The following is a 16,819-nucleotide window of genomic DNA, read 5'->3' on the forward strand; positions in this document are numbered from 1 at the left end:
GAACGTGATTTTTTTTCTTATACTCATTGATCGGTCTTTCACCTTCGATGTTTTTCTTTCTGCTTAGGGAAAAAGGAGATAGAAAAAAGCAGGCACTGATTGTTAAAAATCGACTCTTGACATGCGGTCGTTGTCTCATATTTATGTATGATAAATAAGTTCAAATTGCAGGAGCATGTATTTGTTGATATATTGACAGAATTTATAGTAAGCGTTATGAGAAATGCGTATTTCAATTTATTTACCGAAAAGAAGACGTTCGAAGAAAAATATGCATCACAGCTGGTATCGATACCCTGGTGAAAGTATAAATTTTGTCGCTCATAAATTTATTGGCCCCGCTTGATCAGCTCCAAGAAGTTGGATAGTTCGATTTGTAACTCGAACGAATGAAATTTTTACAAACATTGCTACGGCCGATTGATTATTCCCTTGATTTAGCCCATGGAATACATACCGTGTGTTACATAACTGTACGAAATGTTTTTAGGTAAGTTCATCTTGTGTCATCCAATTAAAAGAATAAATCGAAACACATGTGGCGTGAAAAAAAGAATACAAAATCGGATATCACAGTTACGTAAAACAAACGAGTTTTACTTCTGTCCCAAAGGTTTATCCCTCTGCAACGATAACGAACATCGTGGACGATTTATCACGTTATATAAAAGTATTCATTTTTTACCGGGTAAAAGCTTTCAACACACCAGCCTTCATTCAATATCAAGAAATTCAAATCTATAAACAAAGAATGTATTTTTCGCAGTAATTTATACATACTTCGTGATAGTTTCTTGAAAATTACATATTATTTCTTAATTATATTTAATAATATTCATTACACGTTTCACATGTCTTCGGTATCGCTATCAGAATCTTCGTCCATCGCTTGCCGTGCTTTCGTTTCAGCCTCTGCCTTTATCTCGAATGGCACACGTTCGTGTCTACCGTTTGTGTGATTTCCAACCCAACTCATTTCCAACTCAAATTGTTTGTCTTTCAATTCGTCGTGCAGCAAGTAAATTATCCTTGCTGCTTCTCTGATCAAATCCTTACAGGACATATCGGCAAGTTTCAATTTTTCTATTTCTGTTTTGGCAGACTGTTTTGCTTTACCTGTGAAAAAAAAATTGTATACAAAAATTACTGCCATTTCAACATTGCACATGATCATGTGATCGTCGATAGTCACCTTTATCAAAAAAACTAGCAAATTTTAATAAGTAACTGAAAATTCTACAATATTGTGACATTAGTTGAGTTTGAACTTGCAAAAATTTGATAGTACTGTATTGTTTCAACTCTAATAAGTTCATACTACGTAGTCTCACAAAATCTAATATTTTTTGCTGAAATTTGCTCCAAAGTTATATAAAAAAAATGTATATATATTACATGCACAGAAAAAAGAAGTGATGTAGTGTATTAGTGACAAACTTATTGATTTAAGTCAAGGAATAAAAGAAAAAATCTTTCAGCTTAGTCAGTAACAGTCAAACTGGCAACTTATTTACACTTTCAAACTCATTTGCAAGATGTAAAAGAAGCGCAATACGTACTATCTCCTGACACGAATGTTGCTAACATAAATTCTTACCAATAGCACATCCGTAATAGCCATAAGAAACGCCGGATGGATCGATCATGTACATTACTGGGCCATCAGCTTCATATGCTCCGATTATAACCGAACAGCCGTAGGGCCGTACAGCTGAGTATAAGGTATAAGCGTGCATGTACATTGACACACGGTCATTCAAATATTTCAGAGGTATTCCTATGCCGTACTGAGCCCGGTAGCTGGCTGCTTCCGTGCGTGCAGTTTCAGCGATTTGTCGTGCATCGGAAGACAGGCCAGAAACTGCCATTCCGACATGATTATCTATATTGAAAAGACGCTTGTTAGCGCCAGGTTCATAGAGCTTAGAGGTGACGAGTTTTTCAACAGCAAATACGACCCCATCTTTGCCACGGAGGCCAATGACGGTGCTGAAAAAAATTTCATTAAAATGCTTATTTTAATTCATTCATTCACTTCTTATTTTCAACAAACATGCTTGATACCGTCAATTATATTTATGATGATGAAATTTTAACATACCCACTATTTTCTACCGCTTTTTGTGCGTATTCCACTTGAAAAACTCGACCATCGGGAGAAAACTGCGATGCCGAGAGATCGTACTGTGAATTTTAAGGTTAGAATCGTCACAATTGGCTGGTCAAATATCAGGAAAGAACATAGATTTTTAATCGATTTTTAATAGTTTTACGTACCCCTGTTCCTATAGAACTCATCCTTGTTACAGTATATTAAAAATTATTATTTCTGCACAATTAATTGTATTATTTATTTACACGCGACGCGGCGTGAATAAGCAGAAATCAGAATTCAATTGTCAGAAGCAAAACCACGACCACTCATCCGTGGTACATGTAAAGTTGGTAAGAAGCTGCAAGTAAACAGGCGGACGACGCTGCAGCAGCTTCGATATATTCGCTACGCTATGAACCACTGTGAACACTTGAAAACGACAAAGACGGACTCGATAATATCTGCGCAGCACAGCTATGACGTCATTGGGAGCCTCAGTTATCCAACTCTTGTAAACCGTAAGCCAGATTCAACAGAAGCATTTAAATCAGTTGGTATTTGATTACTGATAAGATTATTCGGATTAAGGGGAGAATAAAAGTTGAAATTACGCTGTGTTACAGGTGTTTGTGAACGTTTAATATCAGAGTAAAAAGAGTTACTGGTAAGTCATTACTGTTCTTTTGATACGTCGTCGCCTTCTGTGATTGCGATCTTCGCCGCCAGACGCGCAGGTCGAGTTACTGTTCCAATTCCGTATATCAATTCTGCGCTACGCTGTCGCATCCGAGAGTTAATGTTTGTAGTTCGTGGTAAAGAATTGTTAACCTTAATTCTTTAATGACAGTCCATGACAGTTTACAAGAGACACATAGACTGATTGAGTGCTTAAACAACCTTCGTCCGATATTCGTTTGCGCTCGGTGCTTCCTGTGCTGCGAAAATTACTCTCGTACTGTCGTCCGTTAAATTGGACGATCGGATGAATATGCGGCTGTGAGTGACGTGAGTAAAAACGTCCGTTTTATTACACACATTCAAGTATACAATTCTTTCGTGTCTTTTCTCTTTGCTTTTCCGGCTTTGCGGTTGGAACGTAGCCTGCGTCTTTCAGCAGGATAATTCACAGATGATATATTCAAGGTAATCGCATCTCGCTACCTGAACGGAAGTATTTATTCATACCTATGTATGAATGGTAGTTATTTCTATCGTTTTTCCATCCCTCTTCATAAATCACCTTATCAGTTTATTATGTGTAAACTTATCACTCGTTACGACACCGATAAGATTTGAATTGTCGATAGTTACAATGCAGGTGGTATGTACTAATTTCATGAGGTTCTTTAGAATTTTTGATATAATGTCGGCATTCCTATAAGCAATAGTCAACCATGGCATTTTTTGGACTACAATATTAATAATCATAACAATATTAACAATCACACAAATGTTATAACTAATAATTAATCTACTCCTTTGGCTCTACAAATCTGTCTTATCATCATACTCAGCAAGCATTAAATTCGCTGTTCCTATGCTCACAACTGCTGTTCAAAGCTATCGATTATAATATTGGAGACTGTTCCTTTTTTTTTTTTTTTTGTCACCTACATCCACACTTGCTCTGCTTCTTAATTGTTACCTTATGTTTTGTACGCACATTCTCTGCGCTTAAGTGCATATAGAAAAGTGATGTATTTACCTCCTTATTAGAGAATCACGTTGATAATAAAGCTATAATGAGGATATGGTAATATTGAAATCAATTAGACATCTATTTCATCATGATCTGATAAAAGTCTTAGGATTTTGACCCTTAGCTCTCTGACTTGAGAACTTTTTTTACTTTACAGATGTCGGGTAGTATTGTAGAATTGGAATAGAAATTTGAATCGACCACAATGGTGGTTCTGTGGTCGGGGAGACCAGGCTGGCTCGGAAAATTAGGCGTCTTGCTGCTGATCTCTTGGCTTTTAGTTCTCATTTTATCAGTTTCCTACATATTCAAGAATAGCCCATCATCATCATACAGCGATAGTCCAACTGATAGGGATCATGCTCAAAGATTGGCTCAAATAGTTAGTGATTTTGATGTTCTTAAGAAACAAAATGAAGCTCTCAAAAACATCATTTTGGGGTAAGTCAATTCCAATCAAGATCTTATCATTTTTGTCATTTTTACTATTGTTTGAAGTATTCGTAATCGATAATAACGATAATAACGATAAAGATGAGGTGATAGTGTAACATGTCTTTGTTGGTAACGTTTTCCTGCGTTGATATTCACTTGATATTGAGAAGATTTTAAGTTATTTACGTACCAACGAATTGTTACGTAAATAAGTACTCGTTTGTCTTGTACAACCGTGAAACATATTTAATGGCAAACATGTATTGGTTCCATAAAGACTGTCATTTGATTTTTCAAATTTATTTCATCATAGCGAGGGTTCGAAACACATGCAAGGGGACCATTTGGGTACGCTACAAGAGAGATTGGATAAGGCATCTATTTATTACGATTTATTCGAGCACAATGGGCGTCAAAAGCCTCCGAGAAACGGTGAGCCATCTTTGGAATATGAACAATTGAGACGCAGGATACGAGACGGTGTGCAAGAAATGTGGTAACTAAAAATATTGATTTATAATCAGTAATAAACATTGTGGATTATCTGAATAATTCAGTATAGCCATAAATGCGTCTTACAATCAATGACCTTGTTTGGCAGCTAGTCAACATTCATTATTATCATACGCATAGCACTATTCATTTAAATTTTCTTAGGTACTATGTTAACTCAGAGTTGAAAAATATCAAGAAAAATAATTATGACTTCACACCTGAACAGAGAGATAAAGATATTCAGGATTCACTGAAAAACGTTTGGGAGCACAAAAAATCGCTAATATCAGATATAGATAGATTAGCATTGGTTGATGGATATCAGGATTGGCGGGAAAAAGAAGCCAAAGACCTATCTGACCTTGTACAACGGAGGTTTAGGTAAGTATTCATGAAGTATCATCATGCATGATGTCGAAAATTCCTATCGAGCTGACTAATTATCAAAACAATTCCATCAGTTAGCTATACATTGTTCAACATATACCAGGTGCCATGTTATTATTATTCTTTTTAAGGTATTTACAAAATCCTAGTGACTGTGACAGAGCGCAAAAATTGGTATGCAGCTTGAACAAAGGATGCGGCTTTGGTTGTCAGGTAAGAATTGGGACTAGTTTGAGCAACTAATTTTTACAGTACTATAATAATTGTGAAGATTTTTGAACGTTGTGGTTTTGGATAAGTGGAATCTTGTATTTTGTAGATAAAGTTCTGAGAAATCACGATGCTGAAAAGTTCATAAGTGTTTAAGTATTCGTAAAATGTTCACAGGTCCATCACGCTGCCTACTGTTTTTTAGTGGCATATGGTACAGAAAGAACTTTAATTCTTAAGTCCAGAGGCTGGAGATATCATAAGGATGGATGGGAGGCGGTTTTCAAACCTGTCAGCGATACATGTCTGTCACCTACAGGTGGATCTCATGCTAACTGGCCCGGCGATGCAACAAAACAAGTTGTTTCATTACCGATTGTTGACAACGTGTATCCAAAGCCTGTATACCAGCCACCAGGTGTGCCAGCAGATATAGCACCTAGATTGGAGAAACTGCACGGTCATCCCATTGTATGGTGGGTTGGCCAGGTCTTGAAATACTTGTTGAGGCCGCAAGAAAATCTTGAAAGAGTATTAGAGTATTCTAAGGAGAAGATGGGCTTCAAATCGCCGATTGTTGGGATTCACGTTCGTAGAACGGATAAAGTTGGTACAGAAGCTGCCTACCATGATATAGATGAATATATGTTAAAAGTAAACGAATATTTCGACCAGCATGACATAAAGCTTGAAGACAGGCGAGTGTTTTTAGCCAGCGATGATCCGAAAGTAATAGTAACTGCGAAAGAAAGGTACCCTACCTATCAGATAATCGGCGATCCAGAAATAGCTAAAACTGCATCAGTATCTAGACGATACTCAGATTCGTCTTTGCAGGGTATAATAGTTGATATACATTTGTTATCGTTGTGCGATTATTTGGTGTGTACATTTAGCTCGCAGGTATGCAGAGTTGCTTATGAAATTATGCAATCGTCTCATCCAGATGCTTATAATCGGTTCGCCTCGTTAGACGATATTTATTATTATGGAGGGCAGAATCCACACCCGCACATAGCCAGGCTGGACCATACCCCGCGAAAGAGCAGCGAATTAGAATTAAAAATTAATGATCCAATAGAGGTCTTTGGTAACCACTGGAATGGTTACTCCAAGGGACGTAATGTACGGATAAACACGGTTGGTCTATATCCAAGTTTTAAAGTTAGGAACCCCATAGAGGTTGTTGATTTTCCTAAGTATCCAGAAGTCCCAATCGAAGCGAACAACGAGCAATGAAAAGTTTCTCGGACTGAAGGTGAGACGAGATATTGGGACATGAATATGACGGATATTCTCAAGTTAGTATCCAAGACAGAAAAATAGGACTGTGTAAATTCGTGAAAACAAAGCGAGTTTAATAAATTTAAAAATATTATGTACACTTTCTTTTTGAGAAACCAACTGTGCAAATTCTTGAAAACAAAGCGTGTATAATAAATTAAACAACATTATTAAACACACTTTGTTATTGAAATTTTGTACAGTGCTTGTCTTATAATTATTGATTGTGATTATACAGTGCTAAATTCCTCTTGTTAAATTTGACATAAATTAGGATCATGTACATATACAATTAAGATATTTATATTAAAATTCTGGAAGCACTGTTGCTAAATTATTAGAAAATTTAAGATATAAAACCTGCAGACAAAGCGATGTATATTTTATCAGTTATAACAGAATGCAAATAACGTGACATCTGTGCCAACGCAGTTAAAATATTGCGAGTTAATACTACCTGAGGAAATCGATACATATATTACGCGTGAAATTGTACAATTTACAGATTTTCTAAATACTATTGGACTACATAATATATTTGATTGAATAATTTATTGAACAAATTCATAAAATATTATTTGTTTTCGTTTTATTAGTGTTACATGAATTATTGTTAATATGGAGTTGATATTTTTTTGTGCTCTGTATATAGAATCGACGGATATATACCCAAATACTGAGTAATCAAGAAAGATACATTAAACTGGGATGATTGGAACTTGTATTATAAATTCATACTAATGCTTACACATGTATATAATCATGCGGTTACTAGAAGGGCGCAGCAGATCAAAACAGAAATAATCGAATTATCACAACACAACAGATATAATGAACAAAACCACAGCCCATCTGTAAGTATTTCTGAAATTGATTGTTAGTAAAAAATCCCAAATTTGATGGCCAGCAAAATGTTTTATATAAAAACTAAACATAGTGTTACGTTATACAAATCATCAGGGCTTGTACATTGCGTTAGTCATTATTTGATATTTAATGCTAATCGATAAGATTTTGCTAATATTACATATATTCATATATATTTAAATATATATGAATATATGTAATGTTAGCAAAATCTTATATATATATGGCCTCAGGTCTTTACCTATAACCATCATATTGGGGAGTTCCCACCAATTTTTTGGACCCTATTCTATAAAATTGTAATATATTTTCTACCTTAATCCGGAAATTTGACGAAAAGAAAATTAAAAAACGATTAAATTTTTACTATACTGAACAATTGAATTGAAATTGCTATTAAATAATAAATATTTCATTACCGAACACGTAGGGAGCTTGAAGAATTTATGATTGAAACTCTTTACCTGAAAAATTAGTGGTAATTCAATGTTAATATGTAATAAATGCAGAAAGAAGATATTTTTCAATTTCAAGTTATTCGTATGTAACACCGTGTTGGTGTCTGTGTTCCGAAATACATTACGTCAGAGCTGGCAAAGAGAAGCAAGAGAGCGCTCGCGCTCGCGTTTTTCGTGTTCCCGATTTTGTAGCTCCTTCCAAGGGGCTCTACTTCCATCACTGTTTCCGATACGAAATTGGTTTTTGCAGTTTTTGGAAATAATTTTCGAGGTGCATTAAAATGTTACCGACTAATACTCTGTCGTTTCCAGCATCACGGAGGCTGTAGATGTTCCTAATTTGTTCAGATTCAACTTTTGCCACAAAGGTGTTGTGTATCATTCATTGCTTTCTCAAAATAAGGCCGAGTATTGGTCGGTTACTGACATGAGTCTATGTACCGACATGCATCTCGAAAATTAATTCGAAAATTATATTTCGCGACTGAGGGTATTACGAATTTTGGGGGGGGGGATATGAAAAACGCAATTGTGGGCTCGATGTTCCGAGCACGGAGTGATTGAATGAAAATCCAATATGGCCGCCATGTGACAGCCGTCTGGTTTGTCCCGTATTTCATGCAGTGGAAATGATAAAAATTGTAGTTCAGTTCGACAATCAACAGCTAAAATGTACAAAACTACGTGTTCCAATATCCGAGATGTATTTTTTCTTTGCCGGTGTTACGGAAGTGTGAGGTATGGTGAACATTACGTAACAAAATCTATATGTCAGTACGATGAATGGAGGTTATATTATGTTGCATATCCTAGTTTAGCTGTTATTCAACTTCCCATGTAGGACGATCACTGCGTATATTCCAAGTTGTAAAGTTGTTACGTTTTAGGAACCAGTCTAACCATTACGATACACTGTGCATCAAAAATGATGCTACACAAAAAGAAATCCGTGAAGCGTTTATAAAACTATCGAAAGAAGTGAGTTTACCGTCAGAGTTTGATATGATTTTCGTAACATAAGTAAGCCGCTTTATTCTTCATTGCTAACATTCACTTCAAAGACACGATTGCAATACAAATGTGAATGGTTATCGGTATTTGTAAATGTATCAGTCTACCAAATAACCGATAGTCGAATCAGGTTTGTATTTCAAATAATAAATTGGCTTTGGTTTTATGATTTCTCCAGCTCAGCATACCCCTTCAGAGCTATCTTATCTTAATATTGTTCCAGCTCCATCCTGATGTGGGAGACAATGGCAGCCATACAAAATTTGTAAAAGTAAATGAGGCTTACAGAGTTTTGAGTAAGGATTATACTAGACAACAATACGATAATCGATTAAGACATGGATACACATTTGTTCAACATCCTAAAGGAGAGCAAACTTACTACGACGCTGAGCCAGTGTAAGGATCGTTAGTTTTTATTTTGAAGGATCAATTTCATGTTTGGGTTCCCTGTTTCTCATTTTCTTTCGTTATTGAAATTCAAGTTCCATGTATCGTGGAACTATTCATTTGGAATCATTTCCCGAGTGAAATTTTTCTCATCGTCAGCTACATTATTCTTAAAATAATGAGGAAAATTGCCTTTGGATTCATGACTTTCCCTGATGTGGTTTGCAATTTCCACATCTGTTCCATACTTCCATTTTTTCACAGTTATCGAGATCCAGTATATCAAGCAGCTCATAACCCAAGAAGAACTGAATTTCATGATGATTACTATGGAGTAAAGGGTGTAAGTCGTTTTTCAAACGTTAAAATAGCATTGATCTGTGTAGCATTTGCCTCTGTGATACTTGCACTTGAAATGATGATAATCCGCAAGTCTGTTAAACGAAGTCAACAATACTTGAAAAATCGTAGTCTTGAAGTCGAGGGTAACTATAAGAGGACACGCTCCTTGATGGCGACCAGGACTCGTCAAGAACAGATAGAAATTTTGCAGCGAGAGTTTGACCTTCAACACGGTATTCATGATTTAGGTGCAAACGAAAAATAGGTAACGAATTTTAGGAAAATCAAGTAAAATAAGAAATAATCTATTTTACCTACCGAAACGTTATCGAGGCGAAAGTACTAGTTAGTGTAGATACAAATCTAGCCACAGATTTGAACTGTGAAGAAATTTAGGCAATTTAGGCATAGCAGGTGAAAGATCGACGAATTAGTCATCTAAAAGCGAACGAAAGAGAGAAAATGAAGTTCTGGCTGTAAGATGCCTTTGGATATCTGTTTCTACCGCATTTTGAATTTATATATTTTTTTCTCTATAAATTTACCATCACCGAGTACCTAATATAGCTACACTGCAGGCTGTGTCCATTTATGTTACAAATAATAGTTTTTTACCCGTGTACAGTAAAATGGTGATGTAACTGAAATATACAAAAGATTTTAACCGTATACGTAAGTGCGTATATACATACTTATGTATATATTAAGCATTGTTCTTTATTTGTGCTGAGATAAAAGTTGAGTAAAACTTTTCACAATGCTGTGCAGAATTAATTTTAATAAGATACCTACTTATTTACCCTGCTGAATATTAGTTGACTTTCTTCTTTCAACTTTATCATAAAGAAATTTCACTAGTACCGCTGGGGAAATTCTTATAATATAATGAATATTATGTGTAGTGTTTTGTTGAACGTAAAAAGTGTAATATAAAGTTGATCTTCTTTTCTCGTACAGCTTTAGTACTCACTTCAACTGCAGTCACAGTAATTATATAATTGACAGTTTATTATATACAATTATTATACAGTCTTAAATTATTGTAGTGTTGGGATAAAGATTTTCCTGATCTGCTATCAGCGATAACAATAACAACAATAATAACATTATAATAATGATAATAATGAAATAAAATAATTTAATTCAAAGTTTTTGGGAAATAATAAACATTTTATCTGTACAATAAATTCAAAAGAATCGAAGGGCACCTTGTCCAGATTCGCATAATTATATGTCAGTTTGAACGACATGCTTACGACGAACTATTCCACGCAAAGCTCTCAAATTTTTTTAATGTAAGTTACGATTGCTGCGTGTGGATCAGATGGTGTAAAAACTGGCTTCCCATTTTCGTCAACGTATTCGGCATACGGGAGAGCGTAAGTGGTTTCGAATCCGAGTCGCTGACACAGCTTTCCCGAATAGAAAGAGCTGCAATCGCATCGCAAAACGTCGAAACCGAGATCCTTGGCCAAATTTCTATACAATGGAAGAAAGAAGAAAAATTATAAGTATTATCGATCGATAAATGTACGTTGCGATTTTTTTCTTACATTAAAAACAGTACAGTAGGTGAAAATCTTCGAAACTGAAGGTTTGGTCATCTATGCATTTTATCACATTTCATAAATATAAAAACAATAAAATGCAAAAACCTGCACTGTTCCCTTGGATGGCGAGCACGGTGTGATATTTATGATAAATTAACTCAAGGATGGAAAATGAAGGCATTTATAAATAAATATTGTAAAAACCACTTCCCCTTTTACCGAAGTTACAAAAATAGGTCAATTTAGGTCAATGACTTTTTACTCTTCTTTCCGAACGGATAACGGAAGTCGGTGCTGCAAATAATTGACCATATCAAGAAACACTCTATTTGTCCTTTCTACCGTAAAATTAGCAAGTTAAATTTTGTCATGGAAGTCAGGAATTGATGAAATACCTAACACGAAAACTGTCATATATTGTTGATATTTGCGGAAATTTTCCATTTCCAGCGAACAATCATTCTTTCATTTTATACAACATTCGAGATAAGCATGTATTCTTTTGTGCAGTTACTTACTCCGTTCTTTCCACCAGCGCTTTGGCCACACCTCTGCCTCTCCATGTTCCGTCTACAGAAACTATTCTCAATTCCAAAACCCTCTGATCGGGGAATTTTTTCGCCAGGCCAGCTTTCGTGTCTACGTGACTCAAGAGTTTCAAAATTTTTTTGAATTTCGGATTCGCACAGTTCGTCACGTACTCAGGCTCCCCTTCCTTGGGCGGTTCCATTACTCCTGATAAGAGGGGAGAGAGGAATAAATAATTATCCAAGGTAGGTAGATTGCATTAATAAAAAACATATATATATATATATAAATTGGCAAAACAATCGATTTGTTGAAATTAGAAAAAGTGATATTCGACCAAAACCAATACTTTTCTTGTATCATCAAAGGTGATGAAAATTAATAATGTACGTATTCTTTCTTCTTTCATTTGAAACAAATTAGAAGCAGAAACAACAGGTTGAAAAAAAGGATACTCTGTGACGTCACCCATCCTAAAGTATATCTATGTATATCGAAATAGGCGAAATTTAATTCCTTATAACTTCTGCAATTATCATTTATAACGGAGATGAAAAATATATGACTCAATTATTTTTCAATTCTCTACTTTATGCACGTGAAAAGCAAAAAATGAATTTCCCTTTCGCAGTTCCATCGCTTATATTACTCTTGGGTTTTTTTTTTTTTCTCTCTCTGCACAACCGCACGAATATGCGCGAATGCGTAATTTTTCGGCAATATCTTACCGTTGAGTAATACCCCTATAATTTCACCAGATGAGGAAACGGCCATCATACTGAGGTTGTCGTCGATGCTCGACATGCTGTAATCTTCGAGTTCAACGCAGGTGCTGTTCTCTCCATCGGGAATCAGTTGGATTGAGTGATTCAATGGTTCGTCTCTGAAGAAGAATCGCCTAAGGAATTTCAACACGTTCTCTTTGTCTTCGGCGGTAATTATTCGGAAATGGTAGTCCATTCCCCCTCTCGCCGAAGCCTTGTCCGCCAGCTGAAACGGTCATTCAAGCAGGTATGTCAACTATTATCAGTCTCTGTAAATATCTCTCAATCGCTGAAGAAGGAGTAAAAAATTTCAGGTTTTCAGACGAAAATTCGTCAAACATTTTTTTTTTTTTTTTTCGTTTTTGATTTTTGTGCAAAGCTTATGTGGGATTTCCCAAAATCACGTGCAGCATGTTCACAGAAAAATTTCAATAATGTTGGAGTAGAGAAGAAAACGAGGCATATGTCTCGAATTGCTCGAAAACTTTGTGAAAATTAATTTTCAGCTGTTTTACATTTATTTCGTTTGCTTTAACTATCAATAATATCATAATCGCTACTCTGCATAGATATATTGGTTAATTTTTAATAATTTTACTCCAAGCATAACTATTCAACTGGTTTCTATGCAATATTACGCATTTGTTTTTATCATATATATTTATAAATCAGTCTCACGAGTTCTGACTTCCGGTTCTTGAAAAAATTCAGCAGCATACCATAAAATGCGAGATGTGACAATAATTAAAATAAAAATAATAAAATCATGTCCATGACAGTTTAGAATTATATTTTCTTTCTGCAAACTGTCTATTACGAAAATATTCGATAAAGTGACACCTGAAAGTATTAATTGTAAATTATTACCGTAAACTAAACTTTCATTTGCCTGTATACCGGATATGAGGCATTTCACGTGTAATTGACCTGACCAAAACCCATTTACCCTCTCAGAACTGGTTAAAGCTTTGTAAAATATTCTCAATAGTACGGGGAAAAAAAGAAAAAAATTTCAGCACGCAAAGAGTCCTCTGCAAAATCAAAGTAAACAACGTATACTGCCAAAATTTTTATTCATTTAATGATGTCTGAAGATTTTGTAGGTCAATATTCGATTTTGTGTCGACTCGTGAAATATCCGGAAATCATTAGATGAACGTAAATTTCGATTGTGCACTTTGTTTCCTTCGAATTTGTACCGTAACCACTTGTTGTCCTTGAAACTTTATTTTTCTTTTCTTTCAGAATTTCATTCAGAAAAAAATTCATAGCTACAAAAGTAAATTCGGTTTCACGATGAAATTTATGCATATTTTCCTACACTGACAAATAAGTATTCTCTGAAATTTTCAGCGAAAAAAATTTATCGTCTCCGAAAAATCTTGAAAAACTCTAGTGTTTTAAAGTTTTTATCAACTTTCAGGGACCGCTATGTTCCTTTACGTATTGCAACTTTAAAATTCACTCGAAACTGAAACTTTTCCATTCGCAATTTTAATTCTTTTTATTTACTATCGTCTGTACTTTTCGAATTATACCGGATTGAAACTCGGACGTTGTTCATTTTCGAATATATTTTGTCGGCTGTTAACATCAATGTTTAGCTTTTTTCTGAATATTATATGGGCTGTGTATTGAAAATCCGATATGAAACGAAAAAAATATGCCAGTAGAAGTACCAAGTTCTGATTCTACAGAGATCAACAGATAAACTTGACAAAGCCACCGTGATATAATTGTTGCAAACTATCAATACCGAGTAGAATTTTATTTTATTTTATTCTTCCTGTGAACCTTCCTATTATATTCTGAGCAAGGATTACAGATTATAAGTTTTAATTTTCTCTCAAGTAGAGCGAGTTATCCACTGTCATGATGAAAATTACTTAAGCAGATTTACGGTGTAACAATGGGGATTGGCGCGGTTTATTAATATAGGATTATATCTTCATTAAGATGCCTCGCGTAGCGGTTATTATTTAGTAATTAATTTGAGGAAGAGATTTGATAACGCGTATATTAAAATCGCGCAGGTATTAGCGATGCTGTTGCGCGTTTGTTTGTAAATATTTCCACGCGGTAGATGAAAGATGAAAATGTGAAGTCTAGGCAAATATTTACAGCTTCTTACCGAGTATCGAGATATTCTCGGGGCATCTTTAGCGAAGTCAGTCTGGTGCTTATCGTTGTTTCTAAGCGTGGTTGTCTGCATTTTTGCAACGAGTTGAGCCTCCATTTTCAAATTTTAATAACTAACGACAAGTTGAAACTGCGTAAAGGAAAGCTGGGGAAGCCGTTCGCAAAATTGGAACGAATATCGGAAGAACAATAGGAACGACGCAAGGAAACTCCGAAAGCCACTTTCACTACTCTCATCAAGATCTTGTATCAATACGAAACGAATCTTTTCATCGAGAATTCGTAATGGTTTGAATACCACAAACTCCCTGCGTAAAATATAATTAAGCTCCTTCGCATCAGGTGTTGTCGCGATTGGTAATAATGTGGTACTGCGGCGAGTGATATGAGGCGTTCTCTTATATAGGCTTTAAAGCCTGTCGGGAAAAGCCATTCTTACGGGTTAAAGGACGAGGCTTGGCTATAGTTTTCGACTGGTATCGTTTCGCTAACGAGATCACTGGGGAGATTACAGTTGAGGTCGACCTTACACGCCCACGAAAGGATACGGAAATGAAGAAACTCGTAATTTGCTTCACGACAGCCAAAGGAGTTGCCTGGTAGTTTATCCTGCGTTAACGCGCGTCCTCGAGAGATGAATTATGACGTCACGATGCCGTTCTGTACCGGAACTGGATCTTTCGGCAGTAATAAACGGACCTACGAGTATATCGGCACCGAAGACGTTTTACGCACTTGTGCATTTTTGTTTCCACATTTGTCCATAACTTTTTTATACAGTGCTGTCGATAGGGAGTGATTTTTATGCAAAAAGAATATTTTTCAACATTTTATCCTGTAGAGTTAGATTTTCGATGCTTGTGGAGCGTGCGTCGAGCGCCGAGCAGTGCGGTAAAAAAAAAGGTTGGCGCATGCGCGCCACAGAAATACGCTGTTTTACACACTAGGGTTTTCCTTCGCGCACGCGCATTTTCGAATAAAACAATTTTACGCACTGTGTAGTCGAGCGTAAGTTTACTAACCTCAATTTTAAACGCTGCCGGTGGCATTTTCGGTGCGTCTCAGATCAAACTTTCCGCGTAGACTGCAAAAAATATCGGTGCGGATACAAGCGATATTCGAACGAGTGTGGCTTGCGGTTTGAGCCAAAATCGTACTTGTTACATGATATATACTATTCGATGTATGGTAAAAAGTCAAAATACCTTCAACGAGTTTTTTAGTTGTTTGCTGTAATATGTCCGTACAATTTTGAGTGTTACAACTTTTGACCCGGGTTCGGAATTACCGGTTTGAAAAATCTTGCCGGAAATAAATATTAGATCGAAAATTCCACAATTTTCTTTCTATCGTGCAAAATCCGGTTACATTCACCATTAATAATTTTGCTAATCCGATTATTGTTTGTATAATTTTTATCCATGATATTCGCCATGTCATTTTGAGTTTCACAATCTGGAGCTGAAACTCGGAATTGCGGGCCTAGAAACGTCGATGATTAAATTTTGTGAAACCGAATAATATTTTTAGATTCTGGTTCACGGTCGGTCGAATGAACAGACTTCGCGATTCTCATTTTTAATTTGGCGCTTGATTTTAGACAAAGACGTTGCCATCAATCACTCCAAGGATACATTATCCAATCCATCGGACAATTTTTAAAAGGTATAATGTCAGAGTGCGTAAAAACACGGTTATTCTTACATTTAGATTCATCCTGGCGACTTAATCTGATCTGCTCTGATACAGAATATTCCTATTCGATACAGGCTTAGGTCGCCTCATTAAAGCGTCATTGTATTATCTTGTATTACGTTACCTTATAACACACATTATCATTTAACAATAAACGTCTCGCGATCTTCCTCTGAAATTCTCTTGTGCTATCGAGATTAGTCTCTATGTATTCATTTCTTTTTCTTTGACACAGACACTTCAAAGTCGTTCATTTATTCAAGCAAGTGTAATTTTTGCGCACGGTAAATTTTTCGTAAATATATCTGGTTTTTCTTCTGGTACAAAATTTCGGTATTCAGAACTTTACCCGAATTATTATTATTTTTTTTTTTTTGTTTCACTTTTCAACCAACTACAGTGCGATACCCACTTGGCTACGTGTCTCTTAGGATAAATCCACGTTCCTAAGAGAATTTGATCCTAAGAAA

General features: G+C 35.7%; 5 protein-coding genes across 9 annotated transcripts in view; 3 read left to right on the forward strand and 2 right to left on the reverse strand.

The window, feature by feature from the left end:
• Nucleotides 1-737: 737 nt before the first annotated feature.
• Prosalpha7 (proteasome alpha7 subunit) lies at nucleotides 738-2,460 on the reverse strand. Its single transcript, XM_046631655.2, has 4 exons — nucleotides 2,278-2,460; nucleotides 2,102-2,184; nucleotides 1,598-1,989; nucleotides 738-1,116 (listed from the first exon to the last, which is right to left on the reverse strand). The coding sequence occupies exons 1-4, from the start codon at nucleotides 2,296-2,298 to the stop codon at nucleotides 848-850; spliced, it is 765 nt and encodes a 254-aa protein (XP_046487611.1). The 5' UTR covers nucleotides 2,299-2,460; the 3' UTR covers nucleotides 738-847.
• A 439-nt stretch (nucleotides 2,461-2,899) lies between these two features.
• On the forward strand, nucleotides 2,900-7,838 carry FucT6 (alpha-(1,6)-fucosyltransferase 8). Of its 4 annotated transcripts, XM_046630205.2 has the most exons (7): nucleotides 2,900-3,100; nucleotides 3,196-3,238; nucleotides 3,952-4,235; nucleotides 4,543-4,725; nucleotides 4,887-5,105; nucleotides 5,243-5,324; nucleotides 5,499-7,838. In XM_046630205.2, exons 3-7 carry the CDS (start codon nucleotides 4,000-4,002, stop codon nucleotides 6,558-6,560), a joined length of 1,782 nt encoding a protein of 593 aa, XP_046486161.1. In that variant the 5' UTR covers nucleotides 2,900-3,100; nucleotides 3,196-3,238; nucleotides 3,952-3,999; the 3' UTR covers nucleotides 6,561-7,838. The 4 variants fall into 4 exon arrangements, with proteins under 4 accessions (XP_046486161.1, XP_046486162.1, XP_046486160.1 ...); XM_046630206.2 differs by lacking the exon at nucleotides 3,952-4,235; XM_046630204.2 differs by lacking the exon at nucleotides 3,196-3,238.
• On the forward strand, nucleotides 7,320-10,994 carry LOC124220860 (dnaJ-like protein 60). 2 transcript variants are annotated; one of them, XM_046630216.2, is made up of 4 exons: nucleotides 7,320-7,459; nucleotides 8,818-8,908; nucleotides 9,165-9,340; nucleotides 9,596-10,994. In XM_046630216.2, the coding sequence occupies exons 1-4, from the start codon at nucleotides 7,437-7,439 to the stop codon at nucleotides 9,936-9,938; spliced, it is 633 nt and encodes a 210-aa protein (XP_046486172.1). In that variant the 5' UTR covers nucleotides 7,320-7,436; the 3' UTR covers nucleotides 9,939-10,994. The 2 variants fall into 2 exon arrangements, with proteins under 2 accessions (XP_046486172.1, XP_046486171.1); XM_046630215.2 differs by lacking the exon at nucleotides 7,320-7,459 and adding an exon at nucleotides 8,212-8,668.
• On the reverse strand, nucleotides 9,698-15,031 carry LOC124220859 (arylalkylamine N-acetyltransferase 1). The gene is made up of 4 exons (XM_046630214.2): nucleotides 14,647-15,031; nucleotides 12,480-12,741; nucleotides 11,742-11,958; nucleotides 9,698-11,152 (listed from the first exon to the last, which is right to left on the reverse strand). The coding sequence occupies exons 1-4, from the start codon at nucleotides 14,749-14,751 to the stop codon at nucleotides 10,954-10,956; spliced, it is 783 nt and encodes a 260-aa protein (XP_046486170.1). The 5' UTR covers nucleotides 14,752-15,031; the 3' UTR covers nucleotides 9,698-10,953.
• The window catches only part of Unc-76 (fasciculation and elongation protein Unc-76), a 48,111-nt gene continuing 43,912 nt past the window's right edge, over nucleotides 12,621-16,819 (forward strand). The window contains exon 1 of the mRNA XM_046630212.2: nucleotides 12,621-12,762. The gene's annotated coding sequence lies outside the window, so the exon portion shown is untranslated. The remainder of the gene's footprint in view (nucleotides 12,763-16,819) is intronic.

The sequence above is a fragment of the Neodiprion pinetum genome, chromosome 6 (genome assembly GCF_021155775.2).
Source record: "Neodiprion pinetum isolate iyNeoPine1 chromosome 6, iyNeoPine1.2, whole genome shotgun sequence".
Classification (NCBI taxonomy): Eukaryota; Metazoa; Arthropoda; class Insecta; order Hymenoptera; family Diprionidae; genus Neodiprion; species Neodiprion pinetum.

Coding starts and splice junctions, on each gene's coding strand:
- FucT6 (XM_046630205.2), top strand. CDS start 4,000: ATGGTGGTTCTGTGGTCGGGGAGACCAGGCTGGCTCGGAAAATTAGGC. Junction 5,106..5,242: donor CTTGTACAACGGAGGTTTAG/GTAAGTATTCAT, acceptor ATTCTTTTTAAG/GTATTTACAAAATCCTAGTG. Junction 5,325..5,498: donor GATGCGGCTTTGGTTGTCAG/GTAAGAATTGGG, acceptor AAATGTTCACAG/GTCCATCACGCTGCCTACTG.
- Prosalpha7 (XM_046631655.2), bottom strand. CDS start 2,298: ATGAGTTCTATAGGAACAGGG. Junction 1,990..2,101: donor AAAGCGGTAGAAAATAGTGG/GTATGTTAAAAT, acceptor AATTTTTTTCAG/CACCGTCATTGGCCTCCGTG. Junction 1,117..1,597: donor CTATTACGGATGTGCTATTG/GTAAGAATTTAT, acceptor TTTTTTTCACAG/GTAAAGCAAAACAGTCTGCC.
- LOC124220859 (XM_046630214.2), bottom strand. CDS start 14,751: ATGGAGGCTCAACTCGTTGCAAAAATGCAGACAACCACGCTTAGAAAC. Junction 12,742..14,646: donor CGAGAATATCTCGATACTCG/GTAAGAAGCTGT, acceptor TGACCGTTTCAG/CTGGCGGACAAGGCTTCGGC. Junction 11,153..11,741: donor GCGCTGGTGGAAAGAACGGA/GTAAGTAACTGC, acceptor TCCATTGTATAG/AAATTTGGCCAAGGATCTCG.
- LOC124220860 (XM_046630215.2), top strand. CDS start 8,601: ATGTACAAAACTACGTGTTCCAATATCCGAGATGTATTTTTTCTTTGC. Junction 8,669..8,817: donor CGGTGTTACGGAAGTGTGAG/GTATGGTGAACA, acceptor GTTACGTTTTAG/GAACCAGTCTAACCATTACG. Junction 8,909..9,164: donor TTATAAAACTATCGAAAGAA/GTGAGTTTACCG, acceptor ATATTGTTCCAG/CTCCATCCTGATGTGGGAGA.